Source organism: Mesoplodon bidens, assembly GCF_964165515.1.
Source record: "Mesoplodon bidens genome assembly, chromosome: 13".
Taxonomy (NCBI): Eukaryota; Metazoa; Chordata; class Mammalia; order Artiodactyla; family Ziphiidae; genus Mesoplodon; species Mesoplodon bidens.
This window is the reverse complement of record NC_138169.1, coordinates 38063750-38091266: the sequence shown is the minus strand read 5'-3', so window position 1 is coordinate 38091266 and position 27517 is coordinate 38063750. Positions and strand designations below refer to the sequence as shown.

The 27517-nt window shown below is 38.9% G+C and overlaps 2 protein-coding genes across 4 annotated transcripts in view; one reads left to right on the top strand and one right to left on the bottom strand.

Moving 5' to 3' along the window:
- Positions 1-8073, top strand: part of USP14 (ubiquitin specific peptidase 14) — a 47706-nt gene extending 39633 nt beyond the window's left edge. For both annotated transcript variants that reach the window (XM_081252056.1, XM_081252055.1), the window contains 3 exons: positions 3809-3869; positions 4229-4336; positions 4996-8073. In XM_081252056.1, coding sequence (XP_081108182.1) covers positions 3809-3869; positions 4229-4336; positions 4996-5147 — 321 coding nt within the window. In that variant the 3' untranslated portion in view covers positions 5148-8073. The remainder of the gene's footprint in view (positions 1-3808; positions 3870-4228; positions 4337-4995) is intronic.
- A 130-nt stretch (positions 8074-8203) lies between these two features.
- Positions 8204-27517, bottom strand: part of THOC1 (THO complex subunit 1) — a 44212-nt gene continuing 24898 nt past the window's right edge. For both annotated transcript variants that reach the window (XM_081252054.1, XM_081252053.1), the window contains 10 exons: positions 16358-16458; positions 15040-15106; positions 14791-14841; positions 14630-14700; positions 14156-14251; positions 13341-13406; positions 11690-11773; positions 9921-10068; positions 9115-9190; positions 8204-8617 (listed from right to left, as the gene is read on the bottom strand). In XM_081252054.1, the coding sequence (XP_081108180.1) occupies positions 8322-8617; positions 9115-9190; positions 9921-10068; positions 11690-11773; positions 13341-13406; positions 14156-14251; positions 14630-14700; positions 14791-14841; positions 15040-15106; positions 16358-16458 (1056 nt within the window). In that variant the 3' untranslated portion in view covers positions 8204-8321. The remainder of the gene's footprint in view (positions 8618-9114; positions 9191-9920; positions 10069-11689; positions 11774-13340; positions 13407-14155; positions 14252-14629; positions 14701-14790; positions 14842-15039; positions 15107-16357; positions 16459-27517) is intronic.

Genomic DNA, 27517 nt, shown 5'->3' with positions numbered 1-27517 from the left:
GACTTCTCGTTGTGGTGGCTTTTCTTGTTGCGGAGCACGGGCTCTAGGCATGCAGGCTTCAGCAGTTGTGGTTCACAGGCTCAGTAGTTGTGGCATGCGGGCTTCAGAGTGCAGTCTCAGTAGTTGTGGCGCACGGGCCTAGTTGCTCCGCGGCATGTGAGATCTTCCCAGACCAGGGCTCGAATCCGTGTCCCCTGCATTGGCAGGCAGATTCTTAACTACTGCGCCACCAGGAGAGTCCATTTCTTGTACTTCGGTTAAATTTATTTGTAACTATTTTATTCTTTTTGATGTTTTTGTAAACGGCATAGTTTTTTTAAATTTCATTTTTGCACTCATTGCAGTTGATTTTTGTATATTGATCTTACATCCTCTACTCTCCTGAATTGATTTATTAGCTGTTTTTTTCTCATTTTTTTGGTAAGAGATTGTGTAGAATTGGTGTTAGTTCTCTTTTAAACGTTTGGTAGAATTGTCTTGGTCAGACAGTCTTGGCCTGCAGAGTTCTTTTTCAGGAGTTTGTTTTGTTTTGTTTTGTTTTGTGGTACGCGGGCCTCTCACTGTTGTGGCTTCTCCTGTTGCGGAGCACAGGCTCCGGACGCGCAGGCTCAGTGGCCATGGCTCATGGGCCCAGCTGCTCTGTGGCATGTGGAATCTTCCCAGACCAGGGCACGAACCCGTGTCCCCTGCATTGGCAGGCGGACTCTCAACCACTGCGCCGCCAGGGAAGCCCCTCTTTGTCAGTCTTGCTAGAGGATTGTCAATTTTATTGCTCTTTTCAGAGAACTAGCATTTTGTTTCATTGATTTTTCTCTGTTTTTCTGCATCTCGTTTTATTGATTTTTACTCTTATTTCCTGTTTTCTGCTTGCTTTGGGTTTATTTTCCTCCTCTCTTTCTAGGTCCTTATGGTGTGGGAACTTAGATCTTTTATTTCAGACTTCCTGTTTTCTGATGTGTGCATTTAGTGTTGTAAATTTCCTCTTAGCAGTGCTTTCAGATCGTGTCCTACAAATTGTTGTATCGCATTTCCATTTTCATTGTGTTTCTTGTATTTTTTAAAAAACTGAGACTTCTCTTTGACCTTGGATCATTTAGAAGTGTCTTGTTTAATTTAAAAGTGTTCGGAAAATTTCCTGTTATCTTTTTGTTACTGATTCTAGTTTGAGTCAATTGTGGTGAGAAAACACACTCGTGTGATTTAAATTCCTTTAAAGTTGTTGAGGTTTGCTTTATGGCTCAGGATGTTATCTATCTTGGTACGTGTTCCATGGGCACTTGATAAGAATGTGTATTTTACTGTTGTTGAGTGGAGTGTTATGTGATGTTGATTAGATCCAGTTGGTTGATGGTGTTGTTGCTTTTTCCTGTAACCTTGCTGTTTTTCTGTCTAGTTGTTCTGTCAGTTGTTGAAAGAGGAGTGGTGAAGTCTTCAACTAAAATTGTGGATTTGTATGTTTCCCCATTCATTCAGTTCTGTTAGCTTTTTGCTTTTCATGGTTTGTAACTGTTATTTGGTGCATACACATTTAGGATTGCTCTGTCTTGGTGGAGTGATTATTATGATTATTACTGATTATGATTATTATGATTATTACTGATTATGATTATTATGGAGTGTCCCTCTTGGTTCGTGGTCATTTTCTTTGTCCTGTAGTCTACTTTATCTGATATTAATATTGCCACTGCTGCTTTCTTTCTGTTAATGTTTGCATGATACATCTTTTTCCATTCTTTTACTTTAAATTTGCCCATGCTATATTTGAAGGTAGTTTCTTACAGACAGCATATAGTTGGGTCATGTTTTTTAATCCTGTGTTAACCTCTGTCTTTTTATTGGTACATTTAGACCATTTACATTTCATGTAATTCTTAATATGTTAGTGTTTGAATCTATTTTATATTTTGCTATTTGTTCTGATTTTTGTTTCTGTTTTCCCTTCTTGTAGGTTACATGAACATTTTTTAGAATTCTAGTTTATGTATAATTTTTTTGAAGAATTTGATTTTTTAAAAATTTATCTATTTTATTTTTGGCTGCATTGGGTCTTTGTTGCTGCATGCAGGCTCCCCCTAGTTGCGGCAAGCAGGGGCCACTCCTCGCTATGGTGCGCGGGCTTCTCATTGCAGTGGCCTCTCTTGTCATGGCGCATGGGCTCTAGGGCTTTCGCACTTCAGTAGTTGTGGTGCATGGGCTCAGCAGTTGTGGCTTGCAGGCTCTAGAGCATAGGCTCAGTAGTTGTGGCGCATGGGCTTAGTTGCTCCGCATCATGTGGGATCCTCGCGGACCAGGGCTCGAAACCATGTCCCCTGCATTGGCAGGTGGATTCCCAACCACTGCACCACGAGGGAAACCCATGTGTAATGTTTTTTAATGTGTTTCTTTGTATAGCCTTTTTGGGGTTGCTCTAGGTGTTAAAAATATATATAAAGGAATGGTTGACCTAATTGCCTTTCTTTGTTGTAAGATCCTTTGGCTTCTTGTCACTTTAACTGTCTTCTAAACTGCTTGCATTGTCTTCATTATTATTATAGTCTTCAAGAACTTTGTGTCCATATGCCTAAGTAAGTTGTTTTTTTTTTTAATTTTTATTTTATTTATTTATTTTTAGCTGTGTTGGGTCTTTGTTGCTGCACGCGGGCTTTCTATAGTTGTGGCGAGCAGGGGCTACTCCTCCCTGCAGTGCGCGGACTTCTCATTGCGGTGGCTTCTCTTGCTGCGGAGCACGGGCTCTAGGCATGTGGGCTTCAGTAGTTGTGGATCGTGGACTCTAGAACGCAGGCTCAGTAGTTGTGGCTCACGGGCTTAGTTGCTCCGCGGCATGTGGGATCTTCCTGGACCAGGGCTCGAACCCGTGTCCCCTGCATCGGCAGGCAGATTGTTAACCACTGCATGACCAGGGATGCCCCTGCTTAGTTGTTTTTATATTACACACTGAAATGGGTTGAGGCAAGAGAGTTCCCACTGAAGATCCTTGTCTAAATCACACCTCTTTTAATTTAGGTAAATATTTGCTGAATTAAATATTTCAGTTCATTTGGGCTGAAGTGGCAGGTGGCCATTGCAGTAATTCGACTTCTGTTTTTGTTTTTTTTTTTAATTTTTTATTTATTTATTTATGGCTGTGTTGGGTCTTTGTTTCTGTGCGAGGGCTTTCTCTAGTTGCGGCAAGTGGGGGCCACTCCTCATCGCGGTGCGTGGGCCTCTCACTGTCGCGGCCACTCTTGTTGTGGAGCACAGGCTCCAGACGCGCAGGCTCAGTAATTGTGGCTCACGGGGCTAGTTGCTCCGTGGCATGTGGGATCTTCCCAGACCAGGGCTCGAACCCGTGTCCCCTGCATTGGCAGGCAGATTCTCAACCACTGCACCACCAGGGAAGCCCTCGACTTCTGTTTTTTTGAGGCAGGTTTTCTTTTCTTTTGTCTTCACCTATGTGGTTTGATAGTGTTCTGGAAAAGTTGCAGAATTGGGTTTTCTTTTTCTACCTTAGAGCAGCGTTTATCTGTACTCTGTATTCACTGGTGTGCTCTAGGTTTAGTGGTTTGAAGTTGGTTCTGTAATCAGGATTTCCTACTATACATATGAGACTGTATGTTGTTAAAGAGTAGGACTTTTGGGTTTACAGTTTTATGTAAACTGTAGCTGTATCATTTGAGCAATTTGTAAGGCAGATCATATTTTTTCTTTGTCTTGCCTTGGTGATTTGCATTATAGACAGTAAATATTTGTGGAGATGGATACTCATTGAGAATATAAATTTTATTTCCAATATCATGAACACTTAAAATTAAAATTTTTTTCCCCTCAGAATGACAAAAAGAGTAGCCCCCCAAAAGAAGTTAAGTATGAACCCTTTTCTTTTGCTGATGGTAAGTGAAATCTTCATTTGAGTTTTACTGTGTGTAGGTTTTTTTTTTTTAAGGTAAAATTACTGTCTTTCCACATATTTTTTTTTCAGATACTGTTCTTTAAAAAAAGTTGTTTCTTATAATTTACCTTAGTATGACATAGTAAAAAAAATCACTTTTTAGTGAATATGTTCTATGAATGATAGCATACTTCTTAAAACATCTTTCATGAACCTTTAATTGGACAGTAGTATCTTATTGGATTTTAACAATAATAGTACTTCTCTAGGCTAAACTTGAGTTGTTCTTGCTTGTTACTTAGCTTGAGAAAGCACATATCTGTTCATTTCTAATATTATTGGGTTTACATCTTTCTTTAGACATTGGCTCCAATAATTGTGGATACTATGACTTACAAGCAGTGCTAACGCACCAGGGAAGATCTAGCTCTTCAGGTCATTATGTATCATGGGTGAAAAGGAAACAAGGTAAAGATTCTGTTTTTTTAAATTGTTCCATACTAGTTTGATAAGTTGTTTAGATTTTTACATTTGTTCTCAAACTTTTTGATCTCAGAACTCCTTTTGCATTCTTAAATTATTGAGGATCCCAAAGAGCTTCTATTTATGAGGATTATCTCTTAATATTTACTATAATAGAAATTAAAACTGAGAAGTTATTTCTTTTAAAACTGACAGTAATGAAGTCATTACATATTAAAATAAATAACACTTTCAAAATAAAAATTACGATCTTTTCCAAAACAAAAAAAGGCAAAAAATGATATTGATTTACATTTTTCTAAGTCTGTTTTGTTAGGCTTAATAGGAGACAGCTGGATTCTCCTGTTTCTGCCTTCAGTCTGCTGCTTTATCACACATTGTGTAACCTCTGGAGAATTCCAAAGCACATTTCACAGAATGAGGGGGAAAAGGGAAATGCTTTAGGAGTGTTATGAAAATTGTTGTAACCTTCATGGAACCCCTGAAAAGATCTTGAACCTGAGTAGTCCCTGGACCACACTTTGAGAACTGTTGGTATGGCAGATGGAATACTACTGTACATAAAATTACTCAGTACCTTTTTTGCAATGGAAGTCTGAAAAAATTATATGAGATTAATTTCATTCTTCTCTTTTGCACTTTAGATGAGTGGATTAAGTTTGATGATGATAAGGTCAGCATCGTGACACCAGAGGATATCTTGAGGCTTTCTGGTGGTGGAGACTGGCATATAGCTTATGTTCTACTCTATGGGCCTCGCAGAATTGAAATAATGGAAGAGGAAAGTGAACAGTAATCTTCATTTTAGCTATTTATGCTTAGGTGTGAAATAAATGTTGTTTGTTGATCATTTCTATAACCCAGAGCTTTAAAGGAAGATTTTTAGGTGGTTTTACATGTTTCCCCTCATGTGGAACAAAAGAGGGCAGAAGCAGACCACTCTGTGTTATCGACCTAAAAAATAACAGAAAAGAGAAAATTGCCTTTGGACTGTGCTGCCCTATATAAAGGTGACAGGAAGACATTTTTAAAAAGCTTATTTCTTGGATTAATTTTTAAAAATTATGAGTTGAAATGCCTTTCAACCATTACCTTCTGTGATAATTTTTCTTCCTGTCTTTTTCAGCCCAAGATTCAGCAATCAGATGTTTATTGCACACCTATTACTCTATTACTTGTTGTTTTTGCATGGTTCAAACCACCAGTGATTCAGTAGCTGCCCCTCCTTTGCATTATCTAACAAAAATTTTGCCAGGACGGTGGAAAGGAAGTTAAGTGTTGATCTCATTGTGTAACTCAGTGCTGCTGTCCCCATCCCATGGAAACATGGATACAATCAAGTATTTGTCCAGCCTGTTGCTGGCTTTTCATGACTTTAAAATAAATTGTGATCAATAATAGTACATTTGATTATACATTTATTACTGTGTCTCTGACGTACTAGGTTTGTACATTTAACTTTGCAATGGTTTTGTAGTAATCAACCTTAAAAATAATGTTGACAAGCTCCAGTTGCTTATTTTTAGAAAATTAGGATATTTAATAAAAAAACAAAACAAAGAGGGACTAACAGCGTTTGACCTCAAGTCTTTTGTCTGTTGAGTGTTGGAGCTTGGCTGAAGTTCAGATGTTTACTACTATTAGTTTCTGCAGATGGTTAGTTTAACTATGCTCTTAGGCATCCATTTAAAAATACTGTCTTCTTTGCCTGTAGCATAATATTGTTTAAAAAAGGAATAGAGTTGTAAAAGTAATGGAGTTCTTTGGATGCTGAATGCAACCATGTTATCAGATCTGTTCCTTGGCTCAGTTGGGTGTTTCTTTCTACTCCCCTGTCAACTCCCAAATTCTTAATGTCTATCAAAATTTAATACCAATGATTTTTAAAGTGATGGTAGAAATACCAGAGTATGAGATATCTCAATATTGGTAGGTTTCTTCCATTTTAATACTCTAGTTAATTCATTTTTGTTTTAGGAGCCTTGCTTGGTTGTGAAAGGATAGAGGATTAGCTGACTTGTCTGATTTCCTTTGAGTTAGATATTTATAATAAAGTTTTCGGGGATTATCATGAAATCTCATCTTTGCTTATGCTGTTTTAACGCTCTGCAGAGCATAGTAGTGATAACTATTAGATTCTTAGAGAATAATGGCCATTTCCTCTCAAGTTTGAACAATGTAATCTAAGAACACTAGGGGATAAAATAAGCATTTCAGGAAAATTTATTTGTAAATAGCTTCAGCTAAGCTTTAATAATTGGCAATCAGGGCTTCCCTGGTGGCGCAGTGGTTGAGAGTCCGCCTGCCGATGCAGGGGACACGGGTTCGTGCCCCAGTCCGGGAAGATCCCACATGCTGCGGAGCGGCTGGGCCCGTGAGCCATGGCTGCTGAGCCTGCGTGTCCGGAGCCTGTGCTTCGCAACGGGAGAGACCACAACAATGAGAGGCCCACATACCGCAAAAAAACAAAACAAAACAAAACAAAATAATTGGCAATCAGTACTCTTTTGCCTTGGAGGGGGTGTAGAATAGAATAGGGAGGATGAGACCATAAGAATTGTAATGATTCTTTTATATATTGGTGTGATGCTTGTAAATTTGTGAAATTTTTTTATTCACTAATTTTCTGAATTTTGAGGACACCAATTTAGGAATTAGAATTCAGATTTTACGATTTGGAGGATGCTGTAGCTACTAGATCAGGTAGGGTTAGAACAAAGTATATAAGCCTTTTACGGAATTAGCATTTTAAATTATAATTCCTTAATTGTCATTACAAAACACTTGACTTCATTTTATTTGATCCAGAAAAGCATTATAAAGTATAAGAAATAGGACTTATACTAGTGTTGTTTTATACTAGTGTTTTAAACTATTAAGGCTATTTTAGAATTCAGCCTTTCATGTAAGATCTTTGAAAAGAGAGAATAAGCAAGAAAATGTCTTGATTGATTCCTGAGCGTGCCTTATGTGCTGTGCCCCTCTCGCACTGAGGCCCTTTTGATATAGAGCTGTGCTGGATCACTGTTGGACTAGCGAGTGAGGTGAAGCCCCAGCAAGAATATTTTTAGTGACAGGCACTTAGCCCTCCTTCCGGATGCAAAACAATGACCGTAGCGCCCTAAAGGGTAACTTACGTGGGAATGGAAACTGTCTCCAGCCATGACTATAGTGCTTTGCTGTTTGTAGGATGCTCTCACATACATCTCATTTGAACTTCACAACAATCCCTGAGGTATGTATCCCTATTATTTTAATGACTTGAGAGCTTAAAATAAGTTCTGTAAGGCTAAAAGAACTACGTTTTAGACCTCACCCCATTTCTTTTAAAGTTGGGGGTTGGAGAATATTTTCTGCCATGGGCCAGGTATTTTAAATATGTTTTAAGCTTTGCAGGTCACAAGTCTTTGTTGCAACTATGTAACTTTGCTGTTGTAGCATGAAAGGAGCCATAGACAGTACTTAAAAGAATCAGCATGGCTGTGTACCATTAAAATTTTACTTACAGAAAGAGGTGACAAACAGCCCATTGTTTGCTGATCATCTGCTTTAAAGCACAGATGAGACTAGAGCAGTCATATGGTTTCAGAAAGTATTACTGTGGGATGTTCAGGATAGCAAGTTAAATTCTGTAACTAATGGAATGCAGGAAACCAGTTTGGCATAGTGTATCTTAGGAAACACCATGCCCCTAAATATTGTTTACTGACTTTATAAATGTTTAGTTAACAAAAATATTATGTGACCTTGAGGTCACTTTACTTTGGCCATTTCCCCAGCCTACCCCCTTGTCCCCCCAGACCCTGAGGTCAGTCATCAAGAGCCACCATGCATTCTGTTGTTCTTGGAGCACCAGCCAACTGTACAACTGTTATAAAAATGTTTATTGTTTACCAAAACCAGTGAACCTCTTATCAAATGCTGCTTGGTAACAAAAGCTTATCACAGTTTTAATAATAAAAAAAAAAAGCTAACTATTTGTCTCATTGTCATTAGTTAGACTTTCTGCAAGGTCACTTAACCCAGACTTGTTGAGTGCATTGATCAGGTTCTCAGGTGTAGCATGCACTCCCTCCTGATCCTGCCAGGCAACTAGCAGCTGCTTAGCTCTCATCTTCATGTCTTCAATGTCACACTCAATCTGTCTAATTTCTGAGTCTTTCATTTCCAAGTAGGGGGCCAGAATCTTCCATTGTTCACCCAGTTTGTTGGCAAATACCTCTATTTGGTCCCCTGTTACAGGTTTGTCTCGCCGAACATCAGGACCTAGAAAACACAGGAAACAAATTATGAACAAAGTACGAGGATGTGTACGATTCAAAATATAAAATGGAATATGGGGCCACTGAGGTATCAGTCACCTTTAATAAGCTTTATTCTAAAAGTAAAACAGTTCCTTTTTATACTTTCCACGGGTTGAATTACCATTCTTATGATCATTAGGGATTCAATCAAAGCTAAAGCTGTTGCCTCTATCATAATTAGGAAGGCTTCTGAAACCAGCGGCCCCCAATCTAAACCCCAAGAAATAACAGGTATGAGTTGTCTTCAAGTGTAAGTACTTGTCTTCCCAACACTTCCAAATTTTACTGTATAAAAGGTACTATTTTAAAAGTTATTATCAAGCAATGTTTTAGATTCCTCACTATAAGAAACAGCTGAGAAAAATAGAAGTTGAGAAGTAGATCAAATAACGTACCTCTCAACAAAGAACCCCAATCTTTTCCAATTTTGTAAAATAGCCAAGAAAATTCAATTCTTACTTTCATTTTCCTTCAGTAAAGCATCATTATCTTCCTCATCTTCATCCTCACCTGTTTTTATTTCTTCAGAAGGAGGCTAAAATGAGTAAAAGAATGTTTTAAAAGAATGCCAACTTCTAAAATCAGGTAACTGGAGATACTTTCTATTTAGTTATGAGATCCAATTACAGGACCCAGAACTTTCCCCTTGAGAGTGTTAAATGTGAATGTCAGGTAAGGATCACAGTGGGACAGTGTTAACCTGGAGAAGGAGGGGCGGGGAAGACTGAAGCTTGGAAAGACTCTTACTCCAACCTGGGAAGAAGGGAGCCAGTAAGAAGTATGGTAAGATGACTTGCAAGTACTCAGAATATGGTAATAATGGTCTAGGGAAGACTGGGGGAGCAACCAGGTCCTTAACATTTTTTTTTTGAGTAATTTTATTCAGATTTATGCATACAGTATAGTTACTACCATATTGTATTGGAAAAGAGAAAAGAGTAGAAAGATAGGCCAAGCTGCCTACCACTACCCCATGGGCCCTACCTTTGATAAAATATAATGCATTGGCAAACAAAAAATAAGTTAAATCAAAGTATAATAATTACGTTAATAATTTTTTATATAAAGTTACTTTATTTATGTACTTCCTATAAATGTATACTCAAATGCATTTTCTTCCTCATTCTAGAACAAGGGGGTTTATGGATTTTTTTTTTTCCACATGATAAAGGCTAAATTCAGCTCTTAGCTCAAACAGCAATAGCAGTTTAAAAAAAGAAGGTAACGCAAACTAAAGGATGTAAAAATTGATCTGTGTTACTTACTGGTAATTCCTTGGCTAGCTTTATTACCATGTTTTCGAGATATTCTGGCAAACTTTTAAACTGCTGGTTGGTTGGCTGAAAGAAGTGAGGGCTTCTCCGTGCTAATAGTCTCAGGGCTCTCCAACCATAATTAGAATTGTTCACAGCCCTACAAAAAGAGATGTCAGTCTTGTAATTTATACTTCTTTATTTCTATATTCCCTTCCAGTTAATGTAGTTCACCAGGCAAAATTCTATACTCCCCAGGTCAGTAGCTGAAGGCACCATTCTTCTCATTCTGATCATAGCCCTAAAGGATCTCTCAGTGTGCAGTTCACTTCCGAGTCCAAAGAGGCAGGTTCATATGCAGCAAACAGTTTTTAAATTTAAAAAGTTTACATACATTTTAAGTTAAAAGTCAATTAGTATGTGTCCAGGACTGGCTAGATGCTGTGTGTGCAGGACAGATCATCCCCCTGGTCATTTAGAGAGAAAAATACTCATAGGTTCACTATGTTCAGTTGACTTGATATCCAAACAGGCAATGCCATCTGCACGTGTGAGTTTCAGAATATTTTATAAACCCAACAGTTTTCATCATGTTAATCTGTTTTTTAAAAATTTATATAACATCTAAACTTTAATTTGCTGAATATCAACCTCAGTGAATAAAAATTACTCCAAAACTAAAAGGGACACATCCAGTAGCCAACACCATAAGCAGTGATACCAAGAACAGAATCCACGAACTGTTCCTTAATATAGGTGGTACACAGTAAGGTAAGAAAAACCTGAGAAACTCTAAAGATAATGTTTTGGAAACAGGCAAGCTACAGAGAATCCAGAGCACAGACTTGTTCCACTTAAGAGTTTTTGTAAGTGACTTGGAAGTCCCCACAAGTTCTTAAGAGTAGCAATCTAGTTTATTGGTCACTGCTCATAAATGAGCCTCATTACCTCTGAGACAGTCTTGGCACCTGAAAAACTACCACTAGGCAGTGCGTGGTTCAACGTGAACCATCTTATTGAATGCTCAGGATAACCCTGTGAGATGGGTACTATTACTATTTAACAGATAACGAAACAAAGCAAAGAAGGGTTTAAATTAGCCCTTAGAAGCCTAGCCAGTAAGTGGTAGAGTCCCAGGACTGACCTAGGCAGGCTGATGAGAGGGCCCTTGCCCTCGGATCACGATGCCATAATGCCTGTTTAAAACCATGGGGCTGTGTGGTGTCACCTGGAAGATACAGCTAAGACTGACTCCTGAAGTTACTACAAAATTTGAGTTAGATGGAGAGCCAGACAGACGGTGAGGCAAAGGGAAAAACAGGAGGAGAGTGCATGTCAAGCAAAGAAAACATTATCTAAGCAGGGAGAGATCAACTGGAGAATGCTGCTGAGAGGTCAAAAAATGATCAGAGCTATTTCAGTGGAGTGATGGGGAGACAGGCATGGGCTGACCAGAGAACAGGAGCTGAGGAAATGAAGGCAGTAATTATCAACCACTGTTGGACATACTGTGATTTGAAGGGGAACAGAGAAAAGAGGTGATAGAGGTGGGCTCAAGGGGGATTCTTCTACTTTTCTGACACAAGCGTGACTCGAAGTCACGCTTAGATGGGAATGGGAATGGTCACTGAAATCAAGACGTGCAGTAATGTGAAGCTGGCACATAAACTCAGCTAAAGGGAAAAGTACTATGCTCTCAACTGTCTGCCTTGATAAGCATTCTAGTATACATAGTTCTTAAGAGGTATTAGGGAAATTAGTTCATGAGAAACATTACTTACTTGTATTCATTTTCAACCATGTTTTCAGGGTCTGCCTGTTCAATGGCTTCTTCAAAGAATTCCTCCAAAGTTGGCATATATTCCCTGGGCATTAAAAAAAATAACTAGTGAGGATCATGTGTGTTCTTAATGCTCATACAATGGTGGCAATAAAGATTCCAGCATTACCCACACTGATTTTTCAGTTAGATTACTTAGGAACTCAGATTTTTAAGGAGGTGACTCAAATTCTCAAAGGGGACAATGAAGAGGGCAGTGTGGTACTACACCATTTTATATACTATATAATGTAACACACACTGCGCTATATACTGTCACATACGACAGCGCTGCTGGTCACAGGGTAGCCAGGGGTTTAAGGGCATTTAAATTTTACCAGCAAGCAGGAAATGTTCATGCCATGTCCACATCCGTGGATATTTATTTTTAAAACCAGAATTGAACCAAAACTAATAACCAGAGCATATGAATTTAACGTTTAGTTTAGATTGTTACCATGGTAGCATGATTGGTTTTTAATTGCATCTTTCTTGCATTTGTATGTAGAGATAAAATTTGATGTAGCCAAGCAAGTAAGACCCAAGAATCTTATCAGAAGACATCTTCGACTAAAATGAGAAAAATGGGCTCTCTAAAGAGAGCCTATTAAATTTTGTAATTTCAATGACTGTGTATTTTTTTAAACATTTATCACATCTTTACAAAAATTTTATATACAATTTTAAAGATTATTTTCCATTTACAGTTATTACAGAATATTGGCTATATTCCCTGTGTTGTACAAAATGGCTATATTTTCTGATTGCTACAAGAAGTACTTGTCTTTTCTAATTTGCCTGGTCCTTTTTGAGAGTGCCATGTTCCTTTTAGTTGCTTCTTCTGTCTGCTGATTCTTAGTCATGGTAGCTTGTTTTCTTAAGTTTGGATGGTGAGTTGATCTTCAGACTTACCTGTAGAATCCTTGTGTGGCTTAGGTTGAAGGTGTGGCCGCCCTACCCTGCCACAAGCTTTCTATCATCAGCCTGGGACTTTTTAGTTCACCCTCTTAGCTTGAGGGTCATTCCTTTATACTGCTGGTAGTATAAATATAAACTCTTAAGACCGCATGACAGCAGACCTGTGGTTATAATTTCTCAGGGAATACTTTTTCCTTTTCACCCACATCTCAGGTGGAAATGGATGAGCTCCTTGCTTCCTGTGCCAGTGAGCAAGTCCCTCCTCCTCCTGCCGTGCCCTTCTTTTACAGATAGTGTGCACTGAGGGCCTCAGCTTTACTTAGGGGAAACTCAGCTACATATTTGTGCAGCCCTAAGGCTTTACTTTCTGTCCTTTTGTGGCCGTTAAAACCCAAGTTCTCTGGTTCCCCAATGTGGGAATCACCTGCACTGCTCCCCAGCTAGAAGCAACCGCAGCATTAGTTCTTACTTTGGTTTTTAGTTCCCCCTTCTTTTGCGAATCTTTATTTCTTGTGGTTTCTACAATTATTTTATCAGTACTTCTAGGTGTTTTATGGAAAGCTATATTCTACTGGGCCAAAGTCAACCACAGTAAACTTTAAAATTTCTTTTGAGCTCTGCTTATAGCTGACAAAATTCTACTCTAGTTAACATTTGAGAAAAGCAATACTTTATATGAAACATTTTAAACCTGCCTTGTCTCTGATTTACAGGCTTCCATATTATCAGGACAGAGATTCCAAAGCCTTGTTAACTCCTCACTGCAAAATAGACAGACACAAAAATAAATACATTTTTTATGGACACCATTCTCTTCTACCTTAAAACTATAAAAATACTTAAATAGTGGATTTTGGGGTGGTGATGAGTTTTAATCATTTTTGGTATTTAGCAAATTTTCTATATGAGGATATATTTAATGATTTTTTTTCCTTTTCATTATTGGAGTAAAATTGCTTTACAATGTTGTTAGTTTCTGCTGTACAATGAAGTGAATCATGTATGTATACCTATATCCCCTCCCTCTTGGCTCTCCCTCCCATCCCCCCCCCGCCCAATCCCACCCATCTAGGTCATCACAATGAGCTGAGCTCCCTTTAATGATAGTGATGACAATTACTTTTTTCTAAAAATATTCAAATGCAGTATAATGCAATGAATAGTTAACTAGAAGGTAAAAGAAATGAAAGGATTATAGTACTATGCAACAACTAGAAGTAAGCTGGATCAATCTAACAGCAATTGTATCGTCTGTGACATGGAAAAAACGGCAGAACCTAGAGCCATGGATTTTGGAAACAGGAGACAAAAAACGTAAGTTTTGTCTCGATGCATGAATCCATGATGGACCCTACAGATTGATAGGGTGTGGTTTGCTTTAGTCATCCGTGTACACACCAAACACACACAAAACTGGAAGAACACGAAACCTTGGGAGTTCTTACAGTAATATTTTCACAATATAAACGCCTCTATGATAACATCCCACCTAGGAGACAGGTTAACCTACTTTCCCATCAGAATTTTTTTGTTGGGTCCTTTCCCTAGGAAGTCCTCTGGGGCCATTCTCTTCCGTAGTACTCTTGTCGGCTTGGTATCTGACGTTCTGTGGTGAACAAAACATACTGGAATTTCAAATGTTTAATGTAAAAGAAAATTTAGTTATTGTTTTCTTCCTAAAAAAGCTTCATATGAAAGCTTCACATTATTACACTCATCAGAAGACAAAAATGCCACACCAGGGGACAAATTACAAGGAGTGGGTACACAGCATTTTTTCCCCCCAATAATTAATAACAGTTCAGTTTGTTCTGAGAAGTTAATGACAAGAAATTTGAGATAAAAATGTCAAATAGTATATCAAAGTGGTTGTAATTTTTATGGAATACATTTACATTTTTTATATGAAATACATTTACACATATCTGTACATAATGTAAAATAATCATACTAAACTGTATTTTGAAAGCCTTTCTCAATTTACCTTTCTTTCACAAAACTTGGGCAGCCTTCATTTTTCCATGAGTTCCAGTTTTCTTCAGTGTTTAATATATGCTGGGAAAAACAAAGAAATTACAATTCCATAATGAAGACTTTGAAACTCTATTGGGTGCTAAGAAGACTATATAAATATAAGACACATACCTCTACCATCTTTGAAAATCTTTCTCCATCAGGGGGGTTTTCAGATAGTAGCTGTGATTAGAAAGAATATACTAAGCTTTCAACAACTTTCTGCATCATAGGAGTGGTTTGTAGGCAGAGAACCAAGAAGTGTTTGTGGTCTTGTACCTGAGCTTAACTTTATCCTTATTTTCCTATTTGGGGCTGAAACAAAGAAAATTCTAAATTTTCATTTTGTTCAATCATGGGTTTGTTGCGTGATGAACTTACTTGATAAACTGATTTTGTAGTATCTTCAATCCAGAGTGATTGCTCATCAGTTAAAACATAGTTTGAACTAGGAAACAAAGCAATAAAAGCATGCTTGAGTTACAAGAATGTATATTCAATTTTAAGGTTTATGTACTGTCTTGAAGAAACACTGAACAAAGCAATGAATGCTTCCTAAAATAAGTTCAATGTGGGATAATAGCCTCAGAGAAAATGTTAACATACTCCTCTCCAAGATGCACATTCAAATAAGTAACACTATGTTCCTTTAAAACGCATTCAAGATACAATGAATAAAACCCCCAAAACTCTAGAGAAGGCTGAAGGCAGACCCAAATTGTTAACAGCTGCCATTAATTCAGCTCTCACTATGTACTAGGTGCTCTATAGTTTATAGCCATCCAACAAATACTTATAGAGACTGCCATGTGCCAGGATCTAAGGACTTTACATACATTATTCATTTAATTCTCAAAACAAGGACATGTGCATATATTAAACAGACTACAGAGGCTCAAGCCATAAAGCTTGCACTCAAACCTAGGTCTGCCTCCAATTTCTACAATGCTATACCAAACCTCCACAACAGACAGAAGGATAACAACATTTTTGAGTGCTTGCTATGTGTTATCTTGAAATTACAAGTCTGAAAGCTGAACTGCAGCTAGTGGGTGATGAAAGTGGGATTCAAAACCAGAAGGTAGGAAGCCACATTCTTTACAACTAATACAACACTGCTGTGCAAACTTCCGATACCAGCAGGGAGCTCTGCTTCAGTTTTGGGTGGGACAAGAGGGACTAGTCCGCCCTACAGGTGGATGTATTCAGACTGACAGCAGAGGTCCTGATTAGGTTTTCTGAAACCCCAAAGAAACTAGAACTCCTCCGTGCTTCAAAGCTTTACTTAATTTTTTTTCAGTTCTAACGTCCTTGATAGTCCCACACCTGGAGAAAGAAGTATTATTGGCTGAGTTTGCAAATCAGGTTTGGAGAAGGTCTGAGTGAGGTGAGGAATGATGGAAATCAGGAGCAGAGACCTCCACCCACCAAGACAACTGAGAACTCCCAGGATGCCGGGCTCTCAGCAAGAAAGACACTGGCAGCAGATACAGTCAATGCCTTTTCTCTAAAACAAATACCTTAGCATCTTGTTAAGCTAACAAAAGCCCCTGATTATCTAATATTGCTGCAAATGAAATGTTTCAGGGAGGTGAGCCTTCCACACAAAATGAGCCCGCTACATAAAGATATACATCAGTAAGCAATCATTCTCTTTGCTGCTGTTTATATAAAGCATTTACTACCCATATTAACTTACCTTTTAAATTTGACCTGCCCCTTGAGATACTGGAATAAAATGAGATACTGCAACAGGATGTGTCGACGAAAGTTACTGTCGCTCAGTTGTAAATCCATCAGCTACTCGAAAAACAAGCACACACACAAACCACCACATTAAATTCAAGTTCTACCTAAAGGTGCAGGTGATGCTATTACAGAAATGGAAGATTTCAATTCAAAAAACACGTGCTGAGAATTCACTGCATGTGAGGCGTTACTGCACAAGCCCCAGGACAGAGTAGCAAAGCTTCATTTAGCTTTCTTAACCATTTCATGCCATGAGGTATTTATGTTGGTGGAGAGCAATGTTATATCTGTGGTCCTGAGGTCAGGATAAAAGCAGAAATATAAAAAAGTAAAAGTATGGCTGTCACTTTCCCACATATAAAGAAATAATGGCTAAAGAAGAGGTCCCTGTGGATAAACAATACAATACTGAGGGATGTCGCTCTTTTCTGTAGTCCCAGGAAGTGCCTGCAACAGGGTGGGTGCTCAATAACAAGCAAATGAGAAGAATCAGAGGTGAAAAATCATCCATGAATTAAATGGATTGTTTTTATATTTTAGAGAAAATTGTGTCATACCTGTATTATCACAGAATTTGGATTAGAAAGGACTTGAAGGTCATCTATGAGGAAGCTCTTCAACAACACTGCCACCTAGCTGGTCTTGCTGTTAAGAATGACCTCAGTGATGAAGGCGTCATTCTGATTCTGTCCCACGTGCTGAGGGAAAGCTACGTCTATGTCCACAAACCCTGTTTGTGCTGTTCTGCCTTCCAGACCTAAAGCAACAATGGAGGCCTCCTTCTTCTAAATGAATAACCAGTGAGACACCTGACAGCCCTAGGAACGAATTTCCAGTTCCAGATCCCAAGTTCCTTGGGCAACGCATCACACGCTATGCTTTCATCTACTAACACAGGAGTTGGGCTGCACCCCACAGGCCTGCAAGCCCTGTACTTGCCCAGCCTCAAGACAGCAGAGCCAGAGTCAGCAACAGAGACATCAATGGTTTAACGGACGTGGAAGCTTACACGTTCGAAAGTGAGGCCTGGAGTGACACCCCACCATGTGTGGCAGATGGTGGGCAGGACGAGGCAGCAGTCTTCGCTCCCGGGGGGGGGGGGGGAGGGGAGGGGGAGGTTACCAGTTATAGTGGGAATTGATGTCATCGGTTACCAGGGAAACTAGCAGAGGCGCATGCCCCTCACTGCCCCTTAGGTAAGCTCTCCTGGTGCAGATCTTCTGACCTAAAGATTAGAACAATCACCAGCTGGGGCCTGGGGCAGGTGTGTAGAAGGGCAGTCATGTGAGCAGGGTGAAGGTGAAGCAGGCACTGGTCGGCAGGGGATGTACAGAGAGCAAGAGAACAGCCATCCTGGGTGACCGGGTCATGCAGCAGCCTAACATTCATTAGCCATTTACTCACCAGCCACTTCTTCCACAAGGCTGGTTCTTGTTCAAGCAAACGCCATGCCCTTTTTTCTTTTAATTTTAAACATACGATTGGCCATCCAGTGGGGGTTCCCTCGCCTTTAGAGATGTGATTTAAGGATCTGATTCTGTTGCTGTATTAACCATCCCAAATTGGCAGGCTGGATGGCATGCTCTCAATCTCCCTTTCCTCCACTCCTGGATGGTTTTATGTCTCCGCTTGGGCTCTCAGTTCCCTGACCTGAACTCCACTGATAGTCACAGCTCCTCTACTTTGGTCCCCGACTACCATGGCCACAGCTGGACCTGGTTGTCACTTGCAGCTGCCCCAGCTCTGAAATCTAATTCACAAGACACTCACTTCAACCTCCTATCCTTCCCACGCAGTTGTCCCATTGTACCTAATATTTGGACTTTACTGAGACCTTAAGTTCCTTGGACCCTCTATTTTCTGCCTATCTGTAAGTCCCATCCTGTTTTTACTATAATCCTGTTTTAGTCTAGGTAAAGGTCAGGAAACGTTTTCTTAGAGGGCCAGAGAGTAAATATTTCAGGCTATGTGAGCCAAGAAGCATATTATGGACATTATGTAAGTACTTATGTAAACATTTAAAATGTATAAAAACAACACAAGACAGGCAGTGGGCCACATCTGGCCTGTAGTCAGCCGACCCGTTCTACACTACGTGGTCTCTCTCTTCAACGACTTTCTTGCCAACTTCCTTAACACCCTCGTCCCATACTTCTGTCACATCTACTGAGCAAAAGGGCAACTTGGAGCAAACCAACTGCTGGTCACCTTCTCTATCCTAACACTAAGGCTTCCCATCTAGCCGCAGGTGGAGCTGCTTGAAAAAAAATACAAATCAAGGCTTCCCTGGTGGCGCAGTGGTTGAGAGTCCGCCTGCCGATGCAGGGGATGCGGGTTCGTGCCCCGGTCCGGGAAGATCCCACATGCCGCGGAGCGGCTGGGCCCCTGAGCCATGGCCGCTGAGCCTGCGCGTCCGGAGCCTGTGCTCCGCAACGGGAGAGGCCACAACAGTGAGAGGCCCGCGTACCGCAAAAAAAAAAAAAAACCAAATCACACAGCTACGCAGATGGTGCCACTGCTATGTTACTGTCTCCAACTTAGAATTCTCCCTTGTCTCTAATCAGCAATCTTTATCTTCCAAGGCTGTTCTCCCTCCTATTCTCCACAGCAACTATTTCAAATCCCTTGTACTTAACCAGAACACTACTTACTACCCCTCTCGCTCTCAGTAGATACTTCCCTCTACCTTCAACGAGGAGAAAAACTCATTAAAATGGAAGTTTCAGCTGCACCCACATCCTTGTTCGCCTCATTTCCTCTGCCACAACATCTTCAGGATCTTCGCTGAAGGTGATCCTTCTATCTGGACATCCCATCAGTTAACCACCCTGGTGCCTTATCTTCAACCCTTTCTTCTTTCCAGGCTCCTTTCCATTAGCATTTAATAACTTCTCTCAAAAAGATCCTACAGCCTCACCTTATCCTTCCTGAACAGCAAAGCTTCTTGTAAGAACTGGCTACATTCACTGTTTCCAATCCTCCCCTCAACATGCCTCAACCAGTGGTGTTCTGGGTCACCGATCCACGGAAAGTGTTTTGCCAAGACCACCGATGACTTATTTGTTGTTAAATCCAATGAGCACTCTTCATAGTCCTCATCCTACTCGATATGCTTGGCTTCCATGGGGTCATATTTTTCTAGTGCTCCTCCAATCTTACTGGCTACTCTTCTATCTTCTTCTTCTCTCCTTCTCTTTTCCTTCCCCCTCAAATGCTGATTTTCTTCAGGATTTGGTTTGATGCTTTCTTCTCTTTCCAGTCTACACTCTCCTCTTTAATTACCACGTATAAGCTAATAACCAAACTATACACCAAATCTATACTCTCAACCTAGATCTCGCTCCTAATCTCCAGATCTGTGTGCTCAAGAAGCTACTACATATCTCTATATGAATGTCGACTGACACTTGATCAGATTTCCTGTCCAAAATAAAACACACCAATTTCCTCAACAAAGTCTGCTTTTCTCTGGTGTTGGCTAATTCACCGAGAGGCTCCACCATCCATTTGCCTAAACTACTCCAGGAACACTTCCTGAAAAAGCAGCAACCATGAGCCACAGGAGCAAACCTACAGTTGGAGCGTATAGAAGAAAGAAACAGGAGGTACAAAGACTGAGGCAAGTAAAAGACTGGCCTCTTTGAAGACCCTGAGGCGTTCAGCTTAGAGTGAAGACAGGAACTCCTGGCTTGAAGAAATAGGTGCTGTTTATGAACTTTTCATCTACCTTGAGCTTTAAGTCCCCTATTCCACATTTATTTTTTATGTTGGATAATTTTTTTTGACAGAAACAATGGATTGAAAATAGGAGTCAACAAGACATTGAATCACAGGTGGGAGGGGACTAGTTTGATCATCTAAACTAACTGCATCACACTATCCTTAAGAAAATGAGGCCCTGACAAGTTAAAATGACCCCTGCAAGGTTACACAGCTAGTTAGTAAGAGGTGGGACTATCAACTGTATTCTTTCTTCGATAATATATATTTTCTAGTCCTGCTTTCCTTTGGTTATTTTTAAAATTACACCATTTACATCATGCATTGGGTCAAATATTTCTTTGTTGTCTTTCTTTTGTGAACAAAGGGCCTTTTATTGTCCTTAGCTTTTACTACACCTCTTAGCTCAGGCCTCAGCCTTCCTGATTATTATTCTAAACCTAAAAAGGCTCAGGCTACTCTTCTTATTCTTATGTGCCTTTCTGTCAATAAATCATACATACAAACAATATTCCTTTCTGCACATTTGAAACTTTTCATAATAAAAAAATTTTAAAGCAAAACAATGCTCTGGAAAAATTAAACTGAAGTATGAAATCTTCCATTTCTGTTACTTTAACACAAAATGCTTAAAAAATCTTTGCTAAAAAAAACAAAATATTAAGAGCATTCTCATTAATTAAATTCTTACTAATTTGTGATTATTAACACATCAGATCAAAATATCCAATTTTCAAATTGTGGAGTATTTTTTAAAGTTCAAAAAGGTACAGTTAATACAACATTCATGTCTCACGATCCACTTACTTATCAAATCCTAACATTTTTACTTGTTCCACATTTCTTAAAGAAATAGAATATTACCAAAACTGTTGAAGCCCCTCTATAAGCTCCCTCCACTATGGAAAGCACTACCATGTATTCGGTGTTGCTGATTCTAATGCATATTTTACACTATTATACATATAGAGGCATCTATAAATACCAAGGTATTTTGCATGTTTTCAAACTCTATACTACACACATTATTCTGCAATAAGCTATCTTTCATATATTATGTTTGACATTTACACAACTTGATACATGTAGCTCTAGTTTAGGGGTTGGCAAATTTCTGTTAAGGATCAGTAAATTATTTTAGGCTTTGTGGTCATACAGTCCTCGTCCCGACTACTTACCTCTGCTGTTGCCATGCAGAAGCAGCCACAGATGACACGTAAAGGAGTGAGCATGGCTGTGAGCCAATAAACTCATTTACAGAAATAAGCAGTAAGTAATGTGCCAACCCCCATCCTAAGTCATCCATTTTCAGTGCTTTATAGAACTCGATGGTATAAATTTACCATAATTTACCACCCAGCCAGTCTCCTGCTTATGAACATTTGGGTCGTTTCCTCACTTTCACTTGCAAACACCTAAGTTACAATGAGTCATCTATTTCCTTGTGCATATGTGTGACTCTCTAGGGCCCACATCTTAGAAGTTTTAACTTTGCTCTTTATTATAAAATTACTCTGCAAAGTGGCTGTATCAATTTATACTTCAGCGGTGTGTTAAAGTTCTCCTTTCCCCACACTTTTGCCAATACATTTCATTTATTGTTAGGATATTTAATTTTGGTCAATTTGACAAATGTGAAGTGATTATCTCATCATTTTAATTTCTTTGGCTACTAGTGACATTTAGCATCTTTTATAAGCTCATTAGCTATTCAGGTTTCTACATCTGTAAATTACCTGTTCATACCATCTTTCCAGTTTTCCATTTGGTTGTCTTTTTGTCAACGGTATATTCAAAATACTAATCTTCCTCAGTTCTGGAGGTGGTGAATATCTTCTCCTACTTTGTGGCTTGTCTTTTCACTTTGTCTAGTCCTAGTTCTTTTTTCTTCTTTATACCTGTACTAATACTTACTGTTTTAATTATTAGAGCTTTATAGGTCTTAGTATCTATATCTGATAGGGCAACTGTTCCTTCTTAGGAGGAAGTAGTTACTCTTGGCTTAGTTACTCCTGGTTTTTTGCTTTTCCATAAAAACTTTAAGATCAACTATTCAAGTTGCCTCAAAAAGCCTGTTTGGATTTGATTTAAAATACACTGAATTTATGGACACATTTGGGGAGAAGTTGCACTGGGTCTTCCTATCTATAAATGTAGTCGTATCTCTTTATTTTTATAATTTTCTCCATGAAGATTACTCATAGGTATTAGTTTTCATTGCTATTTTAAATAACATTTTGTAACCAGTTACTTATAGGAACACTATTGATGTTTCTTTTGTAACTTTGCTGAAGCCTCCTTAATTCAGTTTGTTGGTTCTCTTGGATTTTCTCTGTAGACAATTATATTGCCTTCAATTAGAGACAGTTCAGTCTTTTCTCTCCAATACATGTAACTCTCATTTCTGTTTTGTTTTCTCTTATTGAAATGTAGGTCCTCCACTACAGCGCTGAACAGAAATATGGTTGGTAGATATCCGTGTCTTGCTCTTGAAATGACTGAGAATACTTTTGAAAGTTTGATCATTACATATGATGCTTGCTATAGGGTTTTTGTCAACCCCCTTAATCAAGTTAGAGAAAATTCCCTTCTACTTCTACTTCTGATTTGGTTTTGTAATGAGTATTAGATTGTATTGAAATAATTTTCTTGGTATCTGAGATGATCATAGTTCTTATTTAAAAACTGTTAATCTATTAATTTCATATTAATCTTTCTGGTATTGAATCATACTTACAATCCTGGGATTATTAAAATATTAATAAATATTAAGTCTATTATTTAGAGACTTAAATAATAAATATTATTAAATATTATTATATTATTTAGTCTCTTTTTTATTTATTTTATTAAATTTATTTATTTATTTATTGGCTGCATTGGGTCTTCGTTGCTGTGCGCAGGCTTCTCATTGTGGTGGCTTCTGTTTGTTGTGGAGCACAGGCTCTAGGCGTGCAGGCTACAGTTGTGGCACATGGGCTCAGTAGTTGTGGCGCATGGGCTCAGTAGTTCTGGCTCACGGGCTCTAGAGCGCAGGCTCAGTAGTTGTGGTGCATGGGCTTTGTTGCTCCACGGCATGTGGGATCTTCCCAGACTAGGGCTCGAACCCGTGTCCCCTGCACTGACAGGTGGATGCTTAACCACTGTGCCACCAGGGAAGCCCCTAGTCTCTATTTTTTAAAAATAGCTACTATCAATTTAAAAAATTGATTTGTGAGTTTTTACAATATATTTTTCATCTCTATTCATAAGTGAAATTGATATATATACTTTTTTTCTTGTTCTGTCCTTATTGGGATTTTATTTAAAAGTTACATTAATCTCATATAAGGACCTGGGTTGCTTTTCCTCTATTCCTTGAAGTGCTGATAATACGTACCTAAAAAAATTGGGCCTGGGCTTCCCTGGTGGCGCGGTGGTTGGGGGTCCGCCTGCCGATGCAGGGGACGCAGGTTCGTGCCCCGGTCCGGGAGGATCCCACGTGCCGCGGAGCGGCTGGGCCCGTGGGCCGTGGCCGCTGGGACTGCATGTCCGGAGCCTGTGCTCCGTGGCGGGAGGGGCCACGATAGTGAGAGGCCCGCGTACCGGTGGGGGGGGGGTGGAATCTGGGCCTGATGTCATTTGAAAGGCGTCACTTTGATGACTATTTCTTTAATAGTTATATATTTATTCAGGCTTTTAATTTCTTTGTGAATCCATTTTGGTAATTAAGTTTTTCTACATAATTACTATTTCATTAGATTTGAATATAGTCTCCTACACATTTTACTGTCTCTGTATTTCCAATTACTCCTATTTTGTTTATTGGTACGTTTTCACTTCTTTCCTTAGTCAGGCCTGTTCTACAAGAACTTCTACAAAAATTCTTTTTATAAAATTTTTCTTTTCAAAGCCTTGGTTTTCCTGATATGTTCTATAGTTTCGTTGTTCTATTTCATTAATTTGTGCTATTATTATTACTTCTCTCTTGAGGTTTATTCCATATCTTTTTTAGCTTCCTGAATTCTCAATTTGTCACTCATAAATTTTTCATTAATGCATTTAAAGTGGTAATTTTTACCTCTCACTTTATTTGTGACCTACACACGTGACATAAAATACTTTGTCCTTCTTCAGAACTAGGCTCCAAATCCAGTCTACACTGGCAGGGTATTTTTTTTAACCCTATATTTAGTCTTTCCTAAATGGCTGCTTGGCAGCACCAAAGAATTTACTCTTATCTTGCTTGCATAACTATGGATTGACTCACACACAGAAGGGATTCTAAAAATAATAAAAAGAATGATGAGTATGCTCTAAACTTTCCAATATGTTCAATGGTATTTATGGAGCTGCCCTGTGTCAGGCCCACAGAGTATAGGAGTGTCACAATAAAGAGGGCGGCTCATGCCTCCCACCTTGCGGACCATTTCAGATTGATTTTATGCATGTAAAACTTTAGTAATTGTGTTTACCTTTTCAGATGAGTGGAAGTACACCCATATGTTAAAACTGACATGAGTGTCAGCAAAAGTCTTCAAACAAACTGCAGTTTGTAAAACCCTAATGATTCATCAATGCCTTCATGCCATAGAACTGGAATTCAGCAGAGAAAGTCAAACATCAAAAGAGAATTCTGAAAAATAAACTAACCCAAGAGTTTGTATATATTTCAACTATAGTGGTTAGACACATTGCCTACAGCTCATACGACAATGAGATCTATAGTAAACAGAAGATTTGGTTTCTCTCCTTATGAAATATTAATAGTAGGCCAACTAAATTTCTGATACTTCCCCAGTGGCCACCCAAGGGCCCACACTGATGTGCTAGATAATGTTGTGTTAGATTACTTCATAGCCTGAATCAAGTGTGTCAAATATATTCTAATCACAGTTGTGAGAAGCCCAACCAGTCAACTCAGATGGATGGTGTCAAGACGTAAAGTCTAACAACTGATTTACATCAAGGTTCATCAGGGGAAAACATTGCTCTGTTCTTATTGAGAACTGCTGAGTGCTTATATGATTTTTAAAGTGTAAGGCCTTCCATCTTGGACCTATAAGAAAATGTCAGCGCCACCCATTTAACAGCTTTTTGCTATAACTTTTTTTTCTCTGGGGGCACAGGGATCAATGATCTAGTTCCTACTTAAATTTCTGACAAATCCAGGAACCTCATGGTACACTCCTGGAACTATTTGGAGGGCTGGCTCTATCTCTGGCTGCAGACAAGGAAAACTCAAGCGGTGTTCCAGAGTTGTCCAAAAACCTCCCAGTCCTGTTTAAAAGGAGTCCCATATGAAACAACTGATGAAACTAAAGGAAATTATAGGAAAGTGGTTAGCCTGGCTGTCTGTCTATAGGAGGGTCTTACTTCTGAGGTCATTTCCTAACTAGGTTGTAGTTAGGAGGTCTCATAAAAGATGAGACCTGTCTTTGCCTTCACTACATAAACACTCAGCCTTGGCTATCTCTCAAATGGACAGAGAAAGTATGAAAAATTTAAGGCGGTACTGATAGCTTCTTTCTGTCAAGAACTTTTTTTTTTTTAAGTGACTAAAAGTTCTTATTTGAGAGCTCTTCATACAATGCAGAGTCTGGGAAGAATTGTTACTTCTCTTACCTCCAAGAACAAGAATGGTCTAATGACCACACTAGTGTGTGACTGTGGGGCAACCACTCTGGTAACTGATAGCTCTGGAGTATTCCCCCGGATCTTTTTCATTAGGTCACTGAGTCTCAACTGTAAAGGGAAGAGGAGTCGGTATTCTGAAGAACTGGGTAACCCTGAAGCTCATACCTAGTTACTGGCTGGCCTTTTTTCTGTAAGAACTCAAAGATACAAACATACATTCCTTTAACCATCATGCTAACACTCATGATACTTGGAATTTTGTTTTAAAATGTTGGTTCTACTTTTACATGCTACACAGTACTGAGGGAGAAATTCCTATAATAATACAGTGCCCTTCACACAGTATGATAAACTGGACAATTAGAGGTGAAATCCTCCCTTAAAATTTCTGAGTATGACTCTGGACTAAACTTAAGGAACTGGTAGTTCTCCACTAAAAATAATAATCCAGGGATTATTTTGCTACGTTAACAAGGGAACTATATTGTTGGAAATAAGTGTTTACAATCAGACCCTAGGCATGAGTTTCTAGTGGAAACTTCACCTTTAAGAAAGAAGGTATGGTAAGTTAGAAATGAATCTATTTTATCTGTAAAATCTGTGCCTACCTGAAGCTGCTACATGATCGGCCTGTCTCTAACTAGAAAGGTTATATCATCCTTCCTAAGGATGATATAAGGAAAACTCTCCTAAGAAAGTTTGACCACATTCATGTAAGCAAAACACAAGGGTTCTGGGTAATAACACGGCCATCAAATGAGGCTAAATGCTCTATTTGAGTGATGAAAGACCTAACCTTGTAACGACAAGACCACTCTCCCAAACCTGCTCACCACTGAAACGATGGGCTATAGAATTATACTCCAAATAATTAAATGGCGTTTGATTTCACTTAAGCTAGCTCTCACTGGCAAGAAATATATCCCTGAAAAATCAAAAGTGTTTCTGTCATTTACCAAATCTACAACCAGAAGAAAGTTGAGAAGTAACATTAGATTGGCACATACTTAGGTGGGATGGCCTTTTCAGAAATCCTGGGATATAAAACGTCATGTAAGGTGTTATAGAAATGCTAGAAGGCTTCTTTTAGTGAAGCAGTAAAACATCAAATGGTGCCATAGGTGGTGCATTACAAATATTTTCACTTGGATGCTGAGTAATAAACATTGGAAATACATAGGAAAAATACGAAGATTGCACAGGAAGGGTTCTTTTATAGGTTGAAATTTAAGATAAAGTTACTGCTTAAGAGGCAACAAATGGAAGTGAAGATGCAAAACATCACATGCCTTACATTCTTTGTTGCAATTCTCTGTGCCTTTTTTCTTTCCCATATTGTAAAGTTTTAAGCTTCTAAAACCTGCTTTTCCCTCTATCAAAACGTTACCTAATGGAATTCCAGTGCTTAACCGTGAAAGCTCATGCTGTCTGCACTGCTGGTGAAACAAAGCTCACTCACAAAGAGTCAGTAAGGGAGACACACTATTCAGGGACCAGTTCTGACAAAGTGGTGAATGGAGATGGATACAAAAGCACTGATTTTACATTCCAATGTGGAGATGTCTCTGAAAATGTATAATCCTGCTGCTTTCTAAAATGTCATTGGAAATATCAACTGTCCAAAAAAAAAAAAATCTTTTAAGATATCCAGGGTTTTGAAATAGTTGTCATGTCCTGAGAAATGTGACCTTTAACTGCTAAAGGCATATAACTCTTACTGGTTGTTGTATTTTTTAACTGTTTTGCCCTGATAATATTATTTAAATTGATATCT